The sequence below is a fragment of the Mus caroli genome, unplaced genomic scaffold (assembly GCF_978045245.1).
Source record: "Mus caroli unplaced genomic scaffold, Mus_caroli_1 scaffold_16, whole genome shotgun sequence".
Taxonomy (NCBI): domain Eukaryota; kingdom Metazoa; phylum Chordata; class Mammalia; order Rodentia; family Muridae; genus Mus; species Mus caroli.
In genome coordinates, this window is record NW_028227271.1 from 12,630,188 (window position 1) to 12,655,093 (window position 24,906).

General features: G+C 43.7%; 1 protein-coding gene across 1 annotated transcript in view; it reads left to right on the forward strand.

Moving 5' to 3' along the window:
* The first annotated feature begins 14,974 nt into the window (after window positions 1–14,974).
* Window positions 14,975–24,906, forward strand: part of Slc2a13 (solute carrier family 2 member 13) — a 305,859-nt gene continuing 295,927 nt past the window's right edge. The window contains exon 1 of the mRNA XM_021183777.3: window positions 14,975–15,620. Within this exon, the coding sequence (XP_021039436.1) occupies window positions 15,098–15,620 (523 nt within the window). The 5' untranslated portion in view covers window positions 14,975–15,097. The remainder of the gene's footprint in view (window positions 15,621–24,906) is intronic.

Sequence of the window (24,906 nt, forward strand, 5' to 3'; positions counted from 1 at the left end):
AAAATATTAAAAGTCGTCTTTTCTCATGAGTAAACTATAATAATGTTTCTAAAAGAACAGGAAGCCCTGTACTTTAAAAACACTAGAATACATGGAACGGAATAAGGGGAGGAGGACATGACTGCTTTTAAAGGATGGAGAAGATGTTTCTTGTGGATACAAGGGAAGAAGGAGGAGGAAGGAAGAGTGGGAAGGGACAGAATGCATCTATCAATCAAGCCTATTGGTCAGGGGCTAGATGACAGCCCTGCAGATGCAGGGACACAGATTCCTAAGGATCTGTACATCTTTGAAGCCATTGAGCAAGGACTTGGTGGTACCTCGAGGCTGCTGCCTTGTACCTCAATGACTCTGAAGTCTACTGGCGATCTATTCTCCACAGCCAAGTTGGAATAAAAGGGTTAGCACACAATAATTGTTCAGGTACAGCCTGTTGGGTCTTTTGGCCTTCCACTAACTCCAGACAGTTATCAGGTCCTCTTCAAACCCAGACTCTATGTTGATTCAGTGCAAGAAAACGAGGGAGAATAAGCCCAGCCTCGTAAAGCCATAGTTGGAGGTACTTATCTCCCGTATCAGTATTGGAATTTTCTCACCTGGTTTGACATCTTGACTGATTTGTCCTGTTTGCCTTCTGGCATTATCAGACCATCTCTAAAAGATGTGGATCCTTGATTTCACTGCCTGTGGTTGGAATTCTCCATCCACAATTGACCCTGCAGCTTCCAAACTTATGTCCCTGCCTTGACTTTACAGTAGAAATCAGAGCCCCTCAGGGTAATATAAAATGAATAGTTTACTCCTACCAGGACACAATGTTTGTCTTTACTTGCTATGCAATTTCAGGTCTCATGACGGTCCAAATATAACTATACACAAGACAGCGCAAATATACTGGGAAGGTAACATGAATATGGTGATCAGAGAAGCGCACAAGGTCACGAGTGGTCTGATTAGCAGCAGTAGGCAACATGTAAACTTGACCTCAAACTGTCAATCAACTTACAATACAAACAAAATAAAACTGTGAATGAACATGTTCCAAAACACAAGATAATATTAAATGCCATCTTCTCATAAATCATTTCAGAAAACCCCTATTACCTGTGGTGCTTTGAATGAATTATCTCCCATGAGCCTCGAGCTTGTATGTAAATATGTCTTCCCCAGTTGGTTGGTGTTTGTGGGAGGACTAGGACGTGTGGTGACCTTACTGGCGGAAGTATGTCACTGAAGGAGGACTTTGAACTTTCAAAAGACTCTCACCATTTCCAGGGTGGTGTCTTGGTTTCCTGTTTGTGGTTCAGTATGTGAGTCCCTCAGCCGCTGTTCCAGATGCCTGCTGCCTGATACCTCTGCTCCACCATTATGGACTCTAACCCTCTGGAAAGGGCTAACCCAGAAGCCCAAAATAAAACCCTTTTCTTCTATAAGTTGTTTTTGTCGTGATTTATCACAGCAATAGAAAAGTAACTGATACAACCTGCTTTTTTTCAACTCGAAACAAGACTCACTTTACCCCATTACTGGCCTAGAAAGGATCCACTGGACATTTCTAAAGCCAAGGGACACCTGAATAACAGAAGAGTGGGATATCACCTACCTCACCACTTATGTCTACTCTAGATTCCTTTATTGAAGAATAGCACAGAGGGATGCCTCCACTGACTTTGTGCATATGTGTGATAGGTTTTGATTTGAACTGGTCTTAATTCTCACAATAACCAGCAAACACAAGAAAGTGGGGTGGTTCAGGTCATTTGGCCAGGAGCAAATGGAAGCTCCATTCAGAAGCGCTGCTTAGGAAGCGCCTTCTGGGATGTGTGAGGTGCTATATAGTCGGTCATGCTAAGGACTGTGGGAAGTGTGTTTAGGTTTGGAGTACTCATATTGTCATTGTCAGTCTCTGATGCCAACATAAGAGCAACAGCATGGTTAAGAAGGCAGAAGTACTTCTCAGAGGAAGGGGTTTGAGCCCCTGATTTCTGTGATATCCTGACTTCTGTGCTATCCCACCATAGACAAAGCCGCTTGTCTCTAATGTTCCTAGATAGCGGACTGAGATGACTTCATCTGCACACCGAGGACTTGAAACTTTCTTTATGGCAGGGCAGTCATATTTGCTCTCCTGGGACTTTGATGTTCGAGTTGAGTGGTGAAGGATGGGAAACTGATGGTGCCCAATGAATCCAGGGCCGGCATTCTGGCAACTGAGTTAGGGAGCAACACTTAACTCAGGGAGCTCAGCCTTAGAGTCTGTGGTTCTGCGGGTAGCTATCGAGTCTTCTGTAGATTTTGTCAAGCTCTTAAGGTCTCCCTCCTGAACCTTCCCTTTACCAAATGGGCAACTCCTGTTGGAGTAGCCAAAGAACTTCCAAACACAATGACATTTTCATTGCCCGATCGCTGTTGCGCTCACCATCCAGAACACACAACTCAACATGGACACTCTTGGAGTCTCTCGGAATGTCATGGACTCCCTGCCCTTTCTTTTTTTTATTAGGTATTTTCCTCATTTACATTTCCAATGCTATCCCCAAAGTCCCCCATACCCTTCCCCCCACCCCCCCTACCCACCCAGTCCCACTTTTTGGCCCTGGCGTTCCCCTGTACTGGGGCATATAAAGTTTGCAAGTCCAATGGACCTCTTTTTCCAGTGATGGCCCACTAGGCCATCTTTTGATACATATGCAGCTAGAGTCAAGAGCTCCGGGGTACTGGTTAGTTCATAATGTTGTTCCACCTATAGGGTTGCAGATCCCTTTAGCTCCTTGGGTATTTTCTCTAGATCCTCCATTGGGGGCCCTGTGATCCATCCAATAGCTGACTGTGAGCATCCACTTATGTGTTTGCGAGGCCCTGGCATAGTCTCACTAGAGACAGCTATATCAGGGTCCTATCAGCACAATCTTGCTAGTGTATGCAATGGTGTCAGAGTTTGGAGGCTGATTATGGGATGGATCCCTGGATATGTCAGTCTCTAGATGGTCCATCCTTTTGTCTCATCCGTGTGCTACAGTAAATTGATGGGTAAACTCTTAAAACACATCAAGATGGAAAAGGTAGTCGGGGTGGGTGATGAGCAGGGAAGAGAAAGGAAATGAATATAAACCTCAAGGCATGGCAAAGATTTCTCCTCTCACTTTGCTTTAACTCTCAGTGGCCAGGAAATGCCCTCATTCTCCACAGGACATTTATTCATACAAACAAAAAGTACACAAAACATTTATGGCAGTCATGTCAACCTGTGTCTGCTTCTAGAAGAAAAGAGCTGGGCACACTGACATTGGGTGGTCTAAATTATGAGAGCATCTTGACTCCTGTACAAGACTCACATAGAGTAGGGCTGCTTTCTTTTCATAGTAATGATTATTGAATATACCAAGGAACGTCCCAAGAAGAGAGTTACAATCCATTCTCTGTTGTAAATGTTGTATTTTAAGAGCAGTTTTAGTTGTAGGAGAACTGGCTATGGCCCTTGGGTTGCAGAGTTCAATGTAGTTCACAAACTGTCAATAAGAGGCACGTACTTTGGCTATGCCAAGTCCCGGGTGCTGTTGATCCTCTGAATGATGTACTGAGAGGGTGTTGATTATTTGCAGAGCGCAGCTGTTCTCAATCTGAATACTTAGAAAATGAGAAACTCCTCAGGCAAAAAAATGTTTTGAACTTTAGAAAACAGTGTTTGTGCCCAGCAGTGAAATGCCAGCTGCTTTCTACTGGCTTTTATGCAAGTCAACAGGTGACCTTTAGTGAACACAAAGCCAGTCTGTACCTAGAACCTGCTACGCCCTCTCCATCCCCATCATTTTGGGGTACTTTTCTGAGTACATGTTATTACTGAAGTGTACTTAAGGGAAAACTAAATTAAGCACAACTCGCTTTAAAAAATTTTTTAAAAACTTTTTGAAACCAGTAATTGTCTGTGAAATCATTCCATTTGAAGGACATTTATAAACATAGCCTCCAAACCCACATTAAAAACCATAGTATGTGTAATATACCTGTAATTATAGCTCTTCAAGAGGCTCAGGCAGGAGGGTTGCAAGTTTAAGGGTAAACATTAGGACAATTCAGTAAGACCCTGTCTCAGAAATTTCCTGGCACGTAAGAGGCCTTTGGTTCAATCCTTAGTATCACCAAACAAAGCAATTAAGATGTGTTCAAATTATTTGATAAGTTAATCCAGGAAACATAGAATGACAAAATGTAAAGAAAAATATAGTGAGTAGAAGCAATAAGGCCAGCTTACTCATAAATAAGGCACAGAAGAATTAAGACCATCACAAATCTAAGGTACTTGGATGGTTTTTCCCGATAGTAGCAAAATTTTATGATACAGTCTTGAGTTTTCTTCTCTCTGTATCAAGCTACACAGCTCGGGACACAAGAAAATATTATATCTCTGTGTATGGGCTGGTAGGTAAGAGTAATATCAAGCTGGTAAGAAATATGACACAAAGTAGCAAAGGTGCCTAGGATGTTAAGCAGCTGTCATCCTACTCTTGTCCTTAAGACTAAACACAAGAGGCATTAGTGATGCTTGTCTCTCCTACGTAGGCATTGAGAGACTGCACAAAGATGTGGAAGTCTGTTTCTCAAGCAGTTTGCCTTTAATGAAGTTTCTTCTTATCCAAGACTTTTAAAAAATAAACTCACTTTTTTTTGAAATCAAAGAATATTCATAGCATTTTAACAACAGCTAGTAACATTCTCTGACTTCCATGAATTCATGAGCCTGCTGGCAAGTAAGGGAATCATTGACTTAGGTGGGTATTTCTAAGTCTGCTGAATTATCTCACCAGGACAAAGCAGTGTTTTCTCCAGATAATTGAACTGCCCTGTGCTGCATTGAAGGAACGCAGCCATAAGCAGATATGAACTCCATGGCAACCGCACATCGACATTGTCTTTCCAACACCTGGGAAACCAGCAGTCGCTTTTGGACTTTCTCTGTCAGTAATGAATTAGATGTCTAGCAGCAAAGATGATGAGTAAGCACGGCCAACCTAGAGAGCAGCCTTGTGCCATCCAAACGCTTAAATAGAAAACGTCAGCCTTGGCAATGACGGAAAAAGGCAGACACACAAGTCCACGCATTGTCCTCCCAGCCTTAGGTATGAACAGAATAACAGAAAGCTGGGTCTGATGGCTGGGAAAGGCTTATTCATTCAAAGCTGCTATGCAAAAGATGTCAGAGAAGAAAAAGAGTGTCTCATCTAATTAGGTGACGTAAACCACCTCTCATAATCTATTTGCCACATTGTACACTTCCAACTGACTGATTAATCTGCCTAGCATCTTTATTACCTTGTATATTAGAACATGCAGTGCACAAATATGTTTACCTGGGTGTTTGAAATGATTAACATGCCACTGTTTGTGCATATAATATATATGTATATATATAATTTTGTTTTCAATGTTTGTTTATTTTTGAGATTGTAATTTAATTACATTTCTCCCTTCCCTTTCCTCCCTTGATGCCTCATATTCCCTCCCCTGTTCTCGTTCAAATTCATGACCTTTTTTTCCTCATTCGTAGCGATGAATATATATTTATTCATTCATTTATGCAATATTGCATATTGTGTGCATATATTTAAGGATTTCTCTTGTCTACCTAAGCAAAGAACCACATGAGTTTGTATTGATATACATTTTCATCTTTCAGAGAAAGTATTGAAGAGCTAAATGATGAGATCATAAAATATTTAACCTTTTTAAAGAATTACTTTTAAAAATAATTGCATCATTTTATATTCTTATCTGGAGACAAGTGCCCCAGAGCTATTATATCCTCAAAAACACTTGATGTGGTCAAGAATTTCAGTCGAGCTATCGGATTAGGTTTGTAGTCATAGCTCCACACGAGTTTCACTTACATGCCCCAAACTCTGCATATGAACTAATCATGAATAGTGTGTTTCCCAACACACGGCACACCTTTTAATATACATGCTTGCATTTTCATTATTGAACATCAGTATTTCTGGGTATGAGTCTTCTTTCATGTGTGAAATTTGTAATTTTCCCCTCCAGTTTGTAACTTGTCCCTTTATTTTCCTAAAGGTACTTTCTGAAAAAAATAAAACATTTAAAAGTAATAAGTTATCTATGTAACATAAGCATATAAAATGATTTTACTTCTATATAGTCACAGGGAAAGTATGGATGAGAACATTTAAAATGTATGTTTTGTATTTGACAGCTACTCAAAATGATGAAGTATCTATTGTAGTATAAATTGGTTCTGGAGAAGATATGACTGAGTGGTAGAGTAGTTGACTTGAATCTCAAAGATTCTAGGCTCAAACTGCAGCAATTCACACACAGAAGCATAGACATACAGACACACAGAGACAGATGTACACACACACACAATGAGGTATCACAAGAACTTCCATAATTCTAGTTGAAGATAAGAACAGTAAAAAATCCTGACACATGTCCCCATAGCCTGCCAGAGGACCACATGTCCCGTGTATTTTCACGTGCCAGCCCTCTATTCCAAGACTGTGACCTCAGATTCTTAGCACCACTCCATTTACCCCTGAGCTGGTGGTCTTGGCTTCTATAAGAAAGCCGGCTGAGCAAGGCATGCGTAGGACTCCTCCATGGACTCTGCATCAGCTCTTGCCTCCAGGTTCCTGCCCTGTTTGAGTTCCTGCCTTGGCTTTCCTCGATGAACTATAATGCTAGATATGTAAGCCAAAGAAAGCCTTCCATCCGAGAGTTGCTTTGGTCATGGTGTTTCAGCCAGCAGCAGTCAGTCTGACCAAGACACTGTGTGTGTGCACCTATCGTTACCTAACAAGAATTTTAAACAAAAAGTGTATTTTTAAGTTTTTGATTAGCAGTCTACAAATCTGTTTTTATTTTTAAATGGTTATGCTTTTAGTGCTATCTGTTAGAAATCTAGCCTGTAGTAGGAATGCATGCCTGGAATCCCAGAATTTAACAGGGACTAAGGCTAGTCTGTAGTCTGTGCTACATAGAGAAATCCTGACTCAAAAACAAAACAAAGCAACCAAGCAAAAAGAAAAACAACAACACAGCCTGAAAACATTCTGAGAGAAACCTTTGTTGCCTCCAGTTAGGCAAAAATTCCTTTCTTTTTGAAATGTTTATGATGTTTATTTTATTGCTTTTAATTGTGTGTGCATGCGTGCATGTGTTTGCTGGTATGTGCAAGTGAGTGCAGATGCCACAGAGGAGTTGGGTCGTCATGGAGATGGAGCAATGGGTATCTACGAGCCATGTAGTTGTTTGGGATCAAATTTGGGTCCCTTAGAAGAGCAGTGACTACTCTTAACCTCTAAGCCATCTCCAGCCCAGAATCTATTCCGTAATCATGTTTATTACCCATTAGTCTATTCGTTGATTCATTTAATGTCCTTATCAATTGGTATGTAAAGTGACTGACTTTGGGCAGTTTAATTAAGGAATGTATACATTGCATCATCGAGTTCTGGTCAGAAAATGTTCATTGTATTTGTAGACTGGAGTGATGCTTCCTCTCTTGTTCCTGATACTCTCGACCTTCTCTTTTCCCCTGGTCTTTCTGGGAGGGTTATAAATATCATTGCTCATTTAAGAGAATTTAGATTCATTGATAACTTCCGTCTTCTAGTTTATTGTTTCCTTTTTAACTTCTTGAAGTTTTAGCTTGCTCTTCTGTTTCCTCTTTTTAAGGTTGAAGCTGAGTCTGTTGACTCATTACCCTTTCTGCTCTTATAGGTGTTTAGTTAGTGCTACAAAGTTCTCAGGCGCTCTCAAAAGGTGGCCCCTCACAAAATTTCATTCATTTCCTTCTTATTTCCCTTCAGTTAAAAATACATTCTAATCTTCTATGGAGTTTGACCAGTGGTTAATTCAAAAGTGTATTATTTAACTTCTAAATGCTGGGGACTTTCGAGTCTTGATTTTAGATTAATTACATAAATAGAGAGTATGCTTCTATTGTATTGGAATATGATAAATTAAACTCAAAGTTTCAGTACTGGAATCCAAGCCTTTGTGAGGCTGCAGTTAGAAGATAACAGATTCAAGGCCAGCTTGGGCTATATCATGAGAGACTACCTCATAAACAAGCAATAGGTTGGGATAGCAAGCATCTGGCAGACTGCCCTCTCATTGCTGACTTGGTTGCATTTGTCTCATATGGCTGAGTAGGCAGGTGACTGCCTCCTTCTTCACCACTTCTAATGTGGAAGGATTAAAAGATGACCGGATCCTGGAAGAAAGGGACAACCCTAAACCCTAAATTGTAAAAGAAATACATATGTGTGTGTGTGTGTGTGTGTGTGTGTGTGTGTGTATATATATATATATATATATATATATATATACATATATATTATTACATATTATAGCATTACATAATATTATGTATTACATATTATATAGCATTACAGCACAGCAAGAGGCCGTATATCCTGACAACTTGTATGTCAATTTTTGGCACAACCTAGAGTCATCTGAAAGGAGGGAACCTATAAAAGTAACTTTTATTGGCCTGGGTGATAGTCATTTCAGTTGTTTATCACCTTCATTTGCTAACTTAGGCCTTAGTCCTGGAAGCTTCTAGCCTCAGTACAATCTTACCTAGGTCTAGAATGTTTTCAGCTCACTGCTTGCTGAATAAGCTCACCCTTTCTAGTACATTTTGTTCTCTGGCTGACTGGTTCAAATCAGCTATTCTGGCTCAAACTCCTCTCCACACTAACTGATTCACCCTAGCTCTCTCTCTCTCTCTCTCTCTCTCTCTCTCTCTCTCTCTCTCTCTCTCCCTCCCTCCTTCTCTCCTTCTCTCTCTTACTCTCTCCCTCCCTCCTCCTCCCTCCCTCCCCTCCCCCCTTCCTCTCCTGAATTGCTTTGCTTGATGTCAAAGTAACCATAGCATGTTTTAATCTTTTGGCTCCTGCTCATTCTCTGGCATGTTCTATCTTTACCTGTGTCTAGCTTGTTTTCTCTCTGTAAAGCTCTCCCCATAAAACTGCCTCCTTTCTCTCTCTGCACTGCATTCTCTCTTTTTTTTTCCAGTTTATCTAGTTTCTTGGTTTATAAACATGCCTGTTTTAGGAACCACTAGAATCATAGATTATGATTACTTTTAAAAATTTTTTATTAGATATTTTCTTCATTTACATTTCAAATGCTATTCTGAAAGTCCCCTATACCCTCCCCCTGCCCTGCTCCCCTACCCACTCACTCCCACTTTTTGGCCCTGGCGTTCCCCTGTACTGGGGCATATAAAGTTTGCAAGACCAAGGGGCCTCTCTTCCCAATGATGGCCTATTAGGCCATCTTCTGCTACATATGCAGCTAGAGACAAGAGCTCCAGGGGTACTGGTTAGTTCATTTTGTTGTTCCACCTATAGGGTTGCAGACGACTTTAGCTCCTTGGGTACTTTCTCTAGCTCCTCCATTGGGGGCCCTGTGTTCCATCCTATAGATGACTGTGAGCATCCACTTCTGTATTTTCCAGGCAGTGGCATAGCCTCACAAGAGACAGTTATATCAGGGTCCTTTCAGCAAAATCTTGCTGGCATGTTCAATAGTGTCTGGGTTTGGTGGCTGTTCTCAGGTGCAGAAGATTCCATAGGGAGCCTGGACACAACAATCAAAGAAAATGCAAAATGCAAAAAGATCCTAACTCAAAGCATCCATTAAATCCAGGACACAATGAGAAGACCCAAACCTACGGATAATAGGAGTAGATGAGAATGAAGATTTTCAACTTAAAGGGCCAGAAAATATCTTCAACAAAAATATAGAAGAAAACTTCCCATACCTCAAAAAAGAGATGCCCAAGAACATACAAAAAGCCTACAGAACTCCAAATAGACTGGACCAGAAAAGAAATTCCTCCCGACACATAATAATAATAATAATAATAATAATAATAATAATAATAATAAACGAATGCACTAAATAAAGACAGAATATTAAAAGCAGTAAGGGAAAAAGGTCAAGTAACATATAAAGGCAGGCCTATTAGAATTACTCCAGACTTCACACCAGAGACTATGAAAGCCAGAAGAGCATGGACAGATGTTATACAGACACCAAGAGAAGAGAAATGCCAGCCCAGGCTACTATACCCAACAAAACTCTCAATTATCATAGATGAAGATACCAAAGTATTCCACGACAAAAACCATAATCTGCACTGCATTCTTAAGTAGCTTCCTTTTACTCTCTTCTCCTGAGAGTTGAGTATATCCTATTCTATCACATTTTTCTTTGATTTGTCACTTTGTCTGCCATTCAATCAGACATCACTTTCAAACATGGGTGCTTCCTTTTACAAACTTACTTGAACTTCATTGTTTGAGATAAAAGGTGTGCACTAAGGTTTTCTGTATTCCAGCCAAGGTGGTTAAAGGTGTGTGCTAAGGGCTGAGCCACACCACAGGTAGAAACGGGTCTTTTCAGTCAGTAACACAGTCCTGGATTTCACAGTGTGATCAAATATCCTGCAACAGGAACCTCAAATGAGAAAATGCCCCTGTAGGATCCAGCCGTAGGGTATTTTCTTCATTAGTGATTGATTGGGGAGGGCCCAGTCCATTGTGGGTGGTGCTATCGCTGGGCCAGTGGTCCTACATTCTATAAGGAAGCAGGCTGAGCAAGCCATGAGGAGCAAGCCAGTAAGTAAGCAGCACCCTTCTATGGCCTCTGCATCACCTCCTGCCTCCAGGATCCTGCCCTGACTTCCCTCAATGATGAGCTCTTACTTGGAAGTATAACAAAATGAAATAAAATCTCTCCTCCCAAGTTGCTTTGGCAACAGAAGTTAAGAGAGGCACTCAAGAAGCTGCAGAAGCTCAGCTGAGGCTGAGGCCAGAGGATAAAGGATTTTCATCTATCCTAGGACACACAGGATGACCCTGCCTAGCCTGGGACAAATACTATGACCCTGTCTTGAAACAAACAAACAAACAAACAAACAAACAAACAAACAAACAAACTCAGCTCACACTCCAGGACTGTGCCCATTTTCTCTGCCATGATGATGATCATGTACTGACCGTCTGAGACTGCAAGCAAGCTCCCAATTAAACGATTTCCTTTATAAGCTGCCTTGGTCGTGATGTCTCTTCACATCAATAGAACGACGGCTAAGACAGAAGTGCAGGGAGAAGCCCCTGAAGCTGCATCTCTAGCTGAGAAGCTATGAGTGACTGATGGGGCGGAAGAGAATAAGCTTTCTTCACAGACGGAGACCCCGAGACTATCTGTGATCAGGTAGATGGTCCTATATCCACACACACACAAACAGCCCTTACTTCCCACCACCGCATCTGCCTTCAGTTTTCACACACTCTCTCTTTACTTAAGCTCACTGAATCCACTCCATATGGTTTATATGTGTGTGGATATAGGACCATGCCTGATCATGGATAGTCTCAGAGTCTCCATCTATGAAGAAAGCTGGGAAATAAGGGGTCAATTAGAGGGGAATGAATGTGATGTAGATTTCTAGATATATATAATTTTTGATAAGTGTGAAGCTAAAAACTGCGTCAATATACTTAACAATTAGCAGTCTGTGGTATCTGAAAACTTCTTTGAACTATAAAGAGAAATAGAAAATTTATTTTAATAGCTTTTCTATTCTGAAAAATTACCCCTCAAACTACCATGCAAAAGAAAAAAAGAAAAAGAAATGTGGTTTCTGAGCTGAAAAGCTAAATAATTCCCTCATCTTCTCTAAATTGTTGATATATTACAAGATGTTTGGATAAATATAGAAAAACACCATCAACGAGATATTGTCACTGGCTGATCATGACAGATCTCCTCGGGGGGAGGAAGATTAGGTAAGGAAATGAGAATGTAATCATGCACAGACAGGAATAAAGGAGTCAGTTCTGCTGTGCGCTCTTTGTTTTCCAGCACGGTGATGAAACTTCCAGACAGGAGCCCGAGGGTAATCAAAGTTGTTTCTCCCAGACATACCAGCTAAGTGTACCCTCGGCCTTCAATTACCATGGTGACGGATGACACTCACAGCGTAAAGAACAGAGGGGAACATGGCCAACTGATTTAAACAGCCTTCATCAAATTATTAGTGTTTTCATTTGTTTGTTTGTTTGTTTTAAAATATATGTTTCAAACTAGAAATGACTCTGAGAAGAATGCCGTGCATCTTAATTACTTTTTTCCCCCCCTACCATGACAAAACACCAAGACAAAGGCAACTTATAAAAGAAAGAGTTTAAGCTCACAGTTCCAGAGGGTGAGGTCATGACTAGCATGGTACAGTGCATGGCAGCAGTCAGGCTGGTATGGCTGGAGCAGTAGGCAGCAAAATGTCTACTTCTGATTCATAGGCAAGACACCAATAGAGAGAGACAAGCTCACTCTCAGTAACACACCTCCTCCAACAAGGCCACATGACCTAATTCTCCCCAGACAGCTCCACCAATGGAGGACAGAGTATTTAAACATATGAAGTCCATGGGAGCATTCTCACTCAAACCACCACGCCTTGAAAGAACTCTTATTTATTTATTTGTTTATTTATTTATTTATTTATTTATTGAGAAAGTTATCTTTATTGCCATATTGTTTTTCAACAAGGATACCTTATTTGTGTAATTAAACATCCAAGATGCACAATATTGTGCTCCCTGCTCCTCATCCTTTCTCCCCGATCAAAAGGACCTCATTTTCTTTGTGTGGCATTAGGAACTGGATTTGGAGCCTGATGGATGCTAGGCAACCATTCTCTAGTTACATCTTCATCCCAACAGCAAGCATATTGCCACTGAATCAATCACCAGTGTCTCGGCCTGGTGTTCAGAATGTGTAGCAGCGTATCCCCAAACTCTCTTCTTTTCCTCTTCTACGACGGGGTCCTAGTGTTCTGGGACTGCGTAAACAAATGTCCTTAAACATTGGGATTCAGGACTTGCTTAGCGAATCGATAGCGATGCCTACACTTTATCTCGATTAGCAACGAACTATAATTTAAAAGTGATTTTTCGAACTCTAGTCAATGAGCACTTGCTGAGGCTTTGTAAGTGAGACAAAGTGGTTCGTATAGTAATCTGGCGATCTCAAGCGTTTTGTGAAACGCTGTGGGAGATGTACTCTGCTTTGTCTTAGCCCTCGGACTTTCCATCTCGCCACGAAGTTAAATTAGAAGAAGCTACAAGGAACTCCATGTTAGTAGAATGTTGTGCTGTGCCTAACTGAGCTTGGCTCCTCCCAAGAACCCCGAAGAGCGGTTGTGTTACCAATGTTCACATTTCCTTCCGAGGTAATCTTAACCTCACGGATATAAATTACGAGGTGTAGACGATTTTAAGGAGTGGTTGGTTCCGTGTTCTGGAACCCCAAAGTTGAATTTGGAGCTCCTAGTGAGTAGAAGTCACGGTGTTCAATAGGTCAGCTGGATTTGAAGTTCAGCTGGTTTCAACTCAACAAGAGTTCTTCTCTGCAGAAGCTACGTGAACAAGCTGACCACCAGGGGGTGCAGTTTTGCTGCTATGGGCTTGGGAAAGACTCAAGCCTGAATCTTCTGAAGTCTAAGTTATTGTTTCATTATTTGAGAGATAAGTCTGTATTTAATCTCTCCTTGGGAAGACGGCAAAACCTTGCTTTAAAGTTACACGATACATTTAAAGTTATTTCTCTGAGATAACCCCCCCCCTCCCAACACACACATTTGGAGAAACGTGGTTGGAAAGTGAGATATTTTGGTGACTAAAAATCAAGGTGAAAGGGACGTTGGGAAAGTCTAATAACTTCATAGCGTAATAGGATGACAGAAACAATTTCTCTGAAGGAAACAAGCTTAAACTGCATGAATAGGGTTCGTGCTAAGAAACATTTGTTCAAATAAGGGAAGTAAATGAAGACCGGAATTGTTCACGGAAGCCATGGGTTTTAAATTTCTTTTTCATTGAAATCTGGTGTCCTACGCCTGAAGAAAGAGACTGCAGCAGAAAGATACTTGATTAGTCTCTATCTCCGGAAATGAAACGACGTAAAATAATTTACAGAATATTTAAATCAATGGGAGGTTTCCAAACCAGCCAACAACTGGCAATTAGCAATTAAAACAACCATCCTCGAACCATTTGAAATTACTTTGTTTCAGGCAAATGGGGCATCTAAAATAGCGTCTCCAAAGCAATGGGGCAGCAACAGGAATTGTCAGGGAGAAGCTATCTAAAATTTTAGGCTCGCATGCTGGGCAAGAAAGGTGGTAATTGCCAATCGCACAGCAAATCACATTTTTGAGTTTCCTTGTTCCACTTGGAATCAGCTAGTTATGTGAGAGGGTGATGTATATACGCACAGCTAAAGTTGCTTTATCTCTGGGAATCTACAGGAAGCCTTCTTGTGAGAGAAGAGTTGCTCTCTCTGTCTGTCTGTCTCTTGTCTCTCTGTCTGTCTATCTGTCTCTGTCTCGCTGTCTCTGTCTCCGTCTCTCTTTCTCCCCTCAGAAAGTCAAGATGCAAATGCTTTTTAGAAGGGCGGAATTTGAAGACGGAGTAGCAGGGAGAAAGGAAACTAGAGACACCAGAGACCATGGTCCCAAACTGCTCCAAAACAAACTAATTGCATGAGAACCACGGGACACGGACACTCACTGCAAAAGGACAGAAGTAGGTGGGTGTCAGGCGGTCTCAGCCACCTCGGATTGCAAGCAGGAGGGCAGAAGGAGTCTTTCACCTGATCCTTAGCCTGCTGTGACCCTGCGTGCTCTGGATAGCAAGCAGCTCATCTGCAGCCAGAAGGCAAGCTTCCTTGTGTCCTGGTACCCTGGACTCCAAAGAGCTCTTCCTCCAGGGGACCGCCGCTTAACCTCGCCCACAGAGGGAGGTGGCCGCGCCCAGGGGGAGGAGCTCTTCTCTCGCCCCGCCCACCAGGGGAGGCGGGTCCCATTCGCCCTCCCCTCCGAGCGGGCAAGTGACGCACGACCCCGCCCCCGGCCGCTCCGTAGCGCCAGCCTAGCAGAGGCTGCGAGGCGGGCGGCTCGGGTGGCGGAGGAGCAGCGGCTCAGCAGCTGGCAGAGAGTGCGTGGCGCCCCACACGCAACTTCCCCGCAGCCGCCCCGGCGGCGTCCGCCTGTCCCATGTCCCGCAAGGCGAGTGAGGACGTGGAGTACACGCTGCGCAGCCTGAGCAGCCTGATGGGCGAGAGGCGCCGCCGGCAGCCGGAGCCCGGGGCGCCGGGCGGGGAGCGCAGCCTCCTAGCCGCCGAGTCGGCCGCCAGCCTGCAGGGCGCGGAGCTGGAGCGCGCGGCGCGCAGGCAGTTCCAGCGCGACGAGACCCCCGCCTTCGTGTACGCGGCCGCCGCCTTCTCGGCGCTCGGCGGCTTCCTGTTCGGCTACGACACCGGCGTGGTGTCGGGGGCCATGCTGCTGCTGCGGCGCCAGATGCGCCTGGGTGCGATGTGGCAGGAGCTGCTGGTGTCGGGCGCGGTGGGCGCGGCCGCCGTCGCGGCGCTGGCCGGAGGGGCCCTGAACGGCGCCCTCGGTCGGCGCAGCGCCATCCTGCTGGCCAGCGCCCTGTGCACCGTGGGCTCCGCCGTGCTGGCCGCCGCCGCCAACAAGGAGACGCTGCTGGCCGGCCGCCTGGTCGTGGGGCTCGGCATCGGTGAGTGGCCGCGCCCGCGAGCCCCACTGATCCCCTTGCTCTCCCCTGCTCCGCGGTCCTTCGGGGGCTCGGTGGCACGAGCGCCCTGGTGGCTGTGGAGGATGCGCTCCCTTCTCCCGGATTCCCACGTGGAATCTGCGGTCGCCCGCGGGTCAGTCAGCGCCGGACAGTCTGGAGCAATTCAAGATACCCCAGCTTTCCCTGATCTGGCCTAACCTGAGGCCGCTTGTTGAGTTTAGGAGGGTCTCCACATCCCTGCCATCCCTGAGAGTGATTTCCCCACTGCCAGCTCTCCTTTAGGATGCTAAGCCCACCGAGCTTTAAATGAACTGCGAACTGCAATAATTAGTAGAGTCAAGGAGTTTTGAACTCCAAAATCCCTGCTCCGAATCAGTTCCATCTTCTCTGCAGTGGAACATTTTTAAATAGAACACTATTTCCTCTCCTTGCTTTGTGCTCTGTGGTTGACTTTCAACCTTTCCACCTTTCTAGATGAAATCTATCTTCCCTTTCCTACCCTACTTAGAACTTTTACTTTGGGCCAACATTCACCATTCTTGTTTTGCCTTCTCTGCCTTTTCCATATGGGAACCAAATTATCCATTAAAGGTCATATTCATTTCCTAGATTCAGTTAGGAGCCACTCCTGTGGATAAATGCCCAGCAAGATAGACACTTGCAATTTACTTTTAGAAATGGAGAGATGTAGGTTCTCTGGGCATTGATTTTTGTTTGTTTGTTTGTCACCCTGTTTGCTGAGCGGAGGAGGCACTCTTGGTGTGCTCTTGGCAGAGGGAAGCTGTTTGGGATGTGCCCAGTGTTATTAGAAAGCACTTTTAAAGGGAGAATGGGAAGTTGTGACTTAAATCTCACTGGTAGTTTTCCAAGGCTATAAAATGTTTCCTTTTATAATTCAGTTTCCTTTAGGGTAAAGTGTTGCTTCCCCATGGGAGGGCTAGATGGATTCCTGGAGTGTCCCTGAGCTGACCAATCTTCACCCTTCTGGGTAGGTTTGTAAGGGCAAGCACACTCATTCATTCAACTCTGCCTGTAGGAACCAGGAGCCTAAAATCCCAGCTCACTGTACCTGTATCCCTGATCACCGACTCTGCTTCTACGGGTAATTACTGAAGCATGGCAAGGCTCTCTGTGAAATGTGGATTTGGCAAAGGAAGGTCCAAATGACCACCAAAGAGACAAAAATCCATGGAAATCCCCTCTCTGTGTAGAAATGCCCTCTGCCTGTAGGATTCTTCGACAAATAACCTGCCTAGGACTCTAATCAGCATCATCTGCCTGGGATACAGATCCTCTTTTATGGCCCTACCTTCTTTTCTCCCCCTTGGCATAGAAATCACACTTCAGTTGTCAGAGGCTCATTATCAATTCCCAGACTTATATTTGGAGATGGATGTTTTGCAGATGTGTCTTAATGAAACTCCTGAGTATCAGATGAAAAATTGAAGCATTATGTTGATTCTTGCCTGACAGCCTGGGGGCCCTGTCATGTCAGGGTCCTTCCAGATGTATGATACAGAATTGTAAGGAGAGCATCCTCTAGAGTTGGCTTCACAAATAGGTCTAAAGGCAGATAGAACTGGCTTTCATCCCTTAGGACAGTGCTCCTCAACCTTCCTAATGCTGTGGCCCTTTAATACAGAGGTGACCCCCCAACCATAAAATTATTTCATTTGCTACTTCATAACTGTAATCCCGCTACTTTTATAAATATGTCATGTAACTATCTGATCTGCAGGATATCTGATAAGCAACCCCAAAGGGGACTTGACTTACAGGTTGAGAACCACTGCCTTAGGAGGAGAGGCTCAAAGGTGGTGGGTGGGTAGAACAGATGCAGTGAGCTGCCTGGAGAGAAGCCAGGTCTGGAGATAAGGAAAGGACTGTCTAAGCAAGGGGGTGAATACAGAAGGAAAGAGGATGGTGTACTTCAGCGAGCAGAGATGCCATTGTGAGAACAGCTAGGCAGGAACTGTGTGCTTAGAGGAAGAGGACAGGTGTGGAGTCAGACACAGTCCCTGAGACTGATTCATTCGGGATCCGGAAGATACAGAAAAGAAAAAGAAAACACTTCAAGTGTAAATTAGTGGTTAAGCGTATGGTTTCAAATATAAAGACCTTTGTAACTCACAGATCGCCATCCTCCCGAGAGAGCTTTCAGTTCTTTTTAGCTGATAGGAAATGGTGTTTCCTTCAGCCAAAGGAGCGTTTGGTTGACGGTTGACAAGGTTGTGATTTGTGTCAGGAGACAGAAAATCAGTTTCGTCTGTTTAGAACAAGAGTTCAGGTAATCTTTATATGTGGTCAGCGGTTTTTTTTTGTTTTGTTTTGTTTTGTTTTGTTTTGTTTTTAAATGTTGTTGCTATTGGGGTTCTTTTGTTGTTGTTTTTTTATATTTTATTTTGTTAGTTTTTGTCCTGTGATAATTTAGTAAATGCCAAGTAACAAAAGGTGTCTTGTGCCATTTCTAGACAAGGTTCTCCATGATAACTTTTCTCTCCACATTTACCCTGGGGAAACATAAGGCCCTTGGGATCAGGGATTTTGTTGATTTCTGTAAATTTCTTTTTTTTTTTTTTTTTGGTTTTTCGAGACAGGGTTTCTCTGAGTAGCCCAGCTGTCCTGGAACTCACTCTAGACCAGGCTGGCCTCGAACTCAGAGATCCGCCTGTCTCTGCCTCCCAAGTGCTGGGATTAAAGGCGTGCGCCACCACGCCCGGCGGCGATTTCTGTAAATTTCTAAATCTGTATTCCTGAAGCACAGGAGAAACATGTTGAAGGCTAAAAGGAAGGGTGAGCAGAAATGACGCACAACGCAGTGAAACTTCCATGGCTGGCGTGGTGTCAATTTAATTCAAAACTGTCCTTTCAAAAAATAAAATTAATGTGTTGTCAAAATATCTTTAAGGCCATCTAAAAGTTTCAAAGTTGCCCTTTAATGAAATCATTCATTCATTTATTCAGTGATCAGTGGTTAAGCTTCCATGATGAGGTCAGTCAGATTTGGTACAGGGAGTAAATAGCTAAATATGAAGCCCACCCCGCAGGCGCCTATCATTGAACAGGGCAGGAAGATATATTAATAGCCAATTACAAAACAGTAGAGGGTTCGCTAAGCGCCAGAGAAATGGGGAGGGCAGATCATTGCTTGCTTTGGCTGTGTGTGTAGAAAAGATACCAGAGGGCCTGGAGGGATGGCTCAGTGGTTCAGAGCATATTCTGTTCTTGCTGGAGTCCAGTTCCCAGTATCCATGGTGTTCAGGTCACAACCACTTATAACTCATGAGTCCAGCTTTGAGGAAACTTTGGGGGCTGTTACAACACCATCCTAATGCACATAGATCTATAGAGACACATTCATACCTAACTAAAAACTAAAAATTGAAAAGGATGCAGGCTTAAGAATGGTTTCAGAGGAGCAATAGTTAAGTGAGAGGTTGAAAGATAAGTAGGCATTCAGCAGATGATATAGGCAGGAAGTGAGAGAGTGTTGGTTTCCTGTCTCTTATTTCCCGAGCACAGGAAAATCCTTTCTATGCCTCTCACCTGATCCTCCTACCTCTGACCTCCGTGAAACCAGGTCTCGTCTGGTTAGAAACTTTCCAGCATTCCCTGAAAAGGCCATAGACACAAAATCAGGGTTCCGTCAGCAAGCTCTCAGAAGCCTTCGTTTTTCTGTTTGCTTTTACTAGACATTTAAAGTGGGGTTCACCCGTAGGAGCAAAGTCCCAGAAAAGCAAGAGTTTGAAGTGTAGATGAGTGAGAAGGCTGGGATGGGATCGGCTGCCCGGGATGGCAGCTGGAGAGTCTGTTTAAAGATTGTGTGGGAATAGTCACTGTAGCCCTCGAGGCTCGCTCCGGTGACACCGTAGTTCCTCGAAGCTCTTGTAAACCCCCCTTTCCTCTTTCCAGTTTGCTTTTTAGCCCTTCTCCCTTTCTTTCCGACTCTTCTTGTCTCATGGAAGACGATGTTTAGTGTCAGAAGCCCCTTGCAGAGTTGGTAGCCACGAGGTGAGCACAACACAGCCACCAGTTGGTAAAGCGCCCATGGGTCCCTTCAAGTCGAGATCTTTTAAAGAGAAGCCTTCTGACCAGAGAGCATAGTTACTGATCTGTGTTCAATGAGCCGTGAGGACAAGCCTGAGAAAAGGAAGGACATTTGTGCTGTTTTGGGGTCAGGGAAATCTATTTTCTTGGTGAGTTATAGCAAAATAATGTGCTGAATGCCGGTGTGTATGCACAGGGCGTACTTTTAGTCTTTCTATTTTGCCTCAGTCAGCACAGAGACCAGACTTGGTTATTGTCCCTGCTTTTTTGCCTTTTTAAACTTGAAGACTTAGCTCAAATAGGACACATAGTTTTGATCTGTGTGCCCTGACATGAGGCGTCTTTTGTAGGTGTCTTTAGTCTTTGATTTTTTTTCTTAAACCAGGGTATATTTATAATAATATTTTAAAATACAATGATTGAAGGGCTGGAGCGATGCCTCCGCAGTTAAGAACAGATACTGCTCTTGCAGAGGACCTTTGGTTCCCAGCACCCACTTTGGACAGCTCACCACTGCCTGGGAATCCAGCCTTTGTGGATATATTACATGTGTATATACATACTTCCAGGCCTTACATATAATTCAAAATAATAAAAATAAAGATAGTGAAAAAAATAGATGAGTTTTCTGGAGTTTGTTTTCTCTGGCCCTGTGTTTCTCCTGCTTATCGTGTTTTGAAACGGCGGAGTATAGGAATGTGGTGCCAACACCCTCCATGTGGATGGGCTCTGGCTCTGGTGCTGGCATTTACCGCTCCAGATAACTGATGTTGTAGTGTTCTTGCAGAAAGTATCACGGCACTGAAATCATGAGATTCACTGCTATTCAGACCTTTCTTGAGAAGTGACATCACAGCAATTTGCATAGCCCAGAGAAGTGACATCACAGCAATTTGCATAGCCCAGAGAAGTGACATCACAGCAATTTGCATAGCCCAGAGAAGTGACATCACAGCAATTTACATAGCCCGGATTTGTGCAATTACTCTTAGGTTTACCTCAGTTTCCCTATCAGCCTGTCAGTACTTTCTCTGCTTTTTAACTTCTGTTTATAACTTCATGTTGCGATTTGTAGTTGATACAGCCCACTGAACAATACTTTCAGAAATATCACATGAGCCTTTAGATTTTTCTTCCTAACTGTATACACATGGAAAACCTTGTTTGATCAAAATAAATGGCCAGGCAGTATTGAGCTTCATGAAAACACTTTTCTTGAGTTTGAGCGTAGTTAACCAGAAGCAGTTGGATTCTCAATAAAGTAGCTCGTGTAAAAAATATTTTTGTGGTGATGCAAAGATAATAAAGTTTGCTTTAAACACTTGTTAAAAATTGTTTTTCAGATTTTTTTTTTTACTGGCTTTCTTTTCCTGCTTGGTATGAAACGGATGTATAAACGGAGCTCCTCTTAATTTCTGATTTCCTTGCATGCTAGCTGTCTCACACCCTCCCTGTCACATCCGTTGGCATGGAGACCGACCTTCAGAGTCCTGGTAGATTATTACCTGATTATGTTTGCCTGGTAGTATGACAACTCCCTCCACAAGTGAGTAAGGAGGCCGTTAATGTGAGTTAGATCACACTGTTTATGAGACATCTGTATTTCTCCTTTCTGTGGTACAAGCACCAAGTCAACTAGCTTCATATTGGTCATGGATACTCATGGCAGCCAGCCTCTGTCCCTTCTCCACACAAATGCACGACTCTAATGTTTTTTTCCTTTGACTGAACTTTAAGAAGCAGCTCAGGGGAAGAAGGGTTCATTAAAGCGCGTGATTAGAGGGTAAAGTGGATTGTGGTCTAGGATGATAGTAGTGGAAGCCGGGAGGAGCTACGAAGCCTAGCAGGCTATAAAGGAAACAATGAGCAGCCAGGAAGTAGACCAGGCTGTAAAGCCCCAAGGTTAGCACCCAGAGACCTACTTCATCCCTCCAGGCTCCATCTTCTAAGGTTCTTGCAGCACCCAAACTGTGCCACCAGCTTGTATCTAAGCTCTTAAACACAGGAGCCACGGGGACCATTTCAAATCCACCCACAGTGGTGAGTGTGCTCTGAAATACAGTGTAGTGACAGTCCTCTCTGAGCCCTATGTTACTGCTCTTTGCCGTATCTCATGGGAACGACATGTTTTATTTCAAAGTGGATTAATTTAATTACTCTTTTCAAATGTTTTAAAAATTAAAATTAAGACCTTTAAATTGTATATGCATGAGTCTTTTACCTGCATGTATCTCTGCGTACGACAAGAACGTCTAATAATACCCACTGAGACCAGAGGAGGGCATTGTATCATGTAGAAGTGGAGGTATAGATGGGTTGTGAGCCACCATGTGGGTGCTGGGAGCTGAACCTGGGTCCTCTGGAAAAGCAGCTAATGCTCTTAACCATCAATCAATCTCTCCAGCCTCATGGAAGTTTTTTTTTTTTTAATTGTAATATTAAACGGTAAATTTACTACATGGACACTTCTGAAGTGTGTTGTCCTGAAGTGTGAAGGGTGTTTACAGATCACACGACAGATTGCTAAAAGGTTTTCATCTTGTCAGACTGAAAGTCTGTGACCACATCCCTAGGTTTTATGGTTCTGATGGCTTTACTTTGTGGTGTTTGTCCTTTGTTCTCCCGTAACTGGCTTAGTTTACATAGCACAAAGTTCTCCAGGTTTATCCATGCTGAATTTCCTTGTTTTATTACAGCTCCCTTGTGTGCCTCTGTGTGTGTGTGAGAGAGAGAGAATTTCCTTCATTTGCCTTGTGTCTGTAATTGGACAGTGAGCGCAGGAGTGCGGGCAGGGAGCCTGATGAGACCCTGCTTTGAGTTCGTTTGGATATAGATCTGGAAGATAGAATTGCCGGGACGTATGGTAGTTCTATTTTCAATATTCTGATGAACAGCTATACCCATTTCCACAGGGGAAGCACCAGCTCGTATCCCACAGTGCGCTGCACTTCCAGCCGTTAGTGTACTTACCTTAGCCTCTACTCTTCCTTCTTTTGGTAGTGGGACATCCTAATTGAGGGACAGTGGATGCTTACAGTCAGCAACGTTGACAACTCTTCATATGCATGTTGCTCACGTGGATATCTCCTTTGGAAATTATTTAAATCCTTTACCATTTTTGTTGTGGGTTTACTTATTTATTCGTTACCTTATTTATCTCTGGCATAAGGGCTCCCATAACCCAGGCTAGGCTACAGCTTGCTATATATTTGAGGCTGACCTTGAGCTCCTGATCTTCCTGCCTCTGCTTTCAGGTTTTTTGGTTGTTTTTTTTTTTTTTAATGGTATTCTTTTCTGTTGGGTTGTAGGTTCCTACATGTATTCTGAATATGAATTATATCTCCCCCAGCATATTTTTCTCCCACGTCTCACAGACTGTCATTTCACTCGGTGGGTTGTTTCCTCTGTGCCGTCTTTTGTTTTTAAAGTTATTTACCTTTTTATGTGTGTATTCGTGTGAAGATACACAGGTGTGGATGGATAGATGTCTTCCCAGTGTCCAGAAAAGGATGCTGGAGCCACTGGACCTGGAGTGAGACACTATGGTAAGCCCCTCCACATGGGCACTGGGAAGGGAATCTGAGTGTCCAGCAAAAGCATGGCCTGCTCTTAAACACTGAGCCATCTCTCCAGCCTTCCCTGTGCAGCTTTTAACCTTGGGTTTCCCCCTTTCTGCCTATTCTCATTGTGTGGCCTGAGCTCTTGTTATCATTGACAGGAAATCTGCTCTGCCCGTTCTTTTCCCTTATATTTTTTTCCAGTAGTTTTAGGTAGCATGTCTTCCATCTGTTTTGAGTTAATCTGTGTTTTTAATGTAAGTTAGGGTCCAATTTATTCTTCTGTAAGTGTGTATTCCAGTTCCCCATCACTGTGTGTCACTGCCTATCGCTTTCCCCTGTGAACATTACCTTAAAAATACAGATGTGCATGCTGGCCTAGGGAGGGCAGAAGAAAGACACCCAAGCCTCTGCGTTGGGTACCACTACAATGGACGAATGTGTGATGGACTGATGGGAAAGAGGGTGTACGAGATGGAGAGATGGAAGAAAAGGCGAACTGAAGGGTTCTTACACTGTGGAGAAAGAGGAAACGGAGACTAGACAGCAGTGAAGAGCAGGCAGATAAGAGGAAGCCATGATGTGGTCCTGGCCTGGGCTGCTACCAAAGGCCACATCTGGGTCTGTGGTCCTGCTGCAGCTTGGGTCTGTGTCAATGCCTATGGCCAGAGTTACCACCAGAGGCCAAGTGGATGTTTGTGGTCTGAGATACCACTGGCTACCAGGTGGATATCTGAGGGTCACGCTGGGGAGACATGATGATCTCAGTGGCCTGGGTGCTACCTGAGGAGGCCATGAGGACAGCCTGGCCCAGGCTGTTCCCTGGGGTCATGCCTGGGATCATGGTGCTATGGCAGTCAGGGCAGAGTCTGTGTTACCAACAAAGTCCTGAGGAACTATACTGAGGTGGCCCTGTCCCTCCCCAGCTACCACACTGGAGAGAGCTGGCCCCACCTTTCACCTGAACAGCACAGTAGAACTGGCCCTGGTGGCAAAAGCATGGCTGAGCTGGCCCCAAGGGCATGAGAGCAGGAGAGCTAACCCTGCTCCTTGCCGGCTGTGGTTAGCAGGAGCAGTGCTGGAGAGATCACCTTGGTGGTGTGGGAACAGGGAAGATAGCAAGCTGACCAACTCAGCTACCTCCCAAGCCCAGGTCCAGGTCTTTGAGTTGGCCCACCCCAAAATCTACCCCATCTATGACCTGCTGGAGTGAATGAAAGGGCTGGCCGTACAGATCCAAAGCTGCAGGATCTCCATGACACAGAGCTACAACAAGAAACCTGAAAGAACTCCTGATGAGGATCCAGTATGGATGGTATAGCAGAAGCCAGAGGCATGGGACTGATCATTGCAGTGAACTCTTAGAGTAAAGATGTGTGGACAAAAGGGTATACCGTGGTGTGACATACTGTGACACACTACAGCTTCCATGGCAAGATTTTTTTTTTAATTCTGTTTGGGGAGAGAGGGTGCAGGGGTGGAGGTCAGATATGAAGGAAAGTGGAGGTAAGTGGGATTGGGGTGCATGATGTGAAATTCATGAAGAATCAATAAAAAAAAATAAAGAAAATACAGATGTTTAGCTGGGCAAGGTAGTGTGTCTATAAGTTCATGTATGAGGTCTCCCTGAGTGAGTCTGAATACCTTGGGGAGGCTGTGTCTCT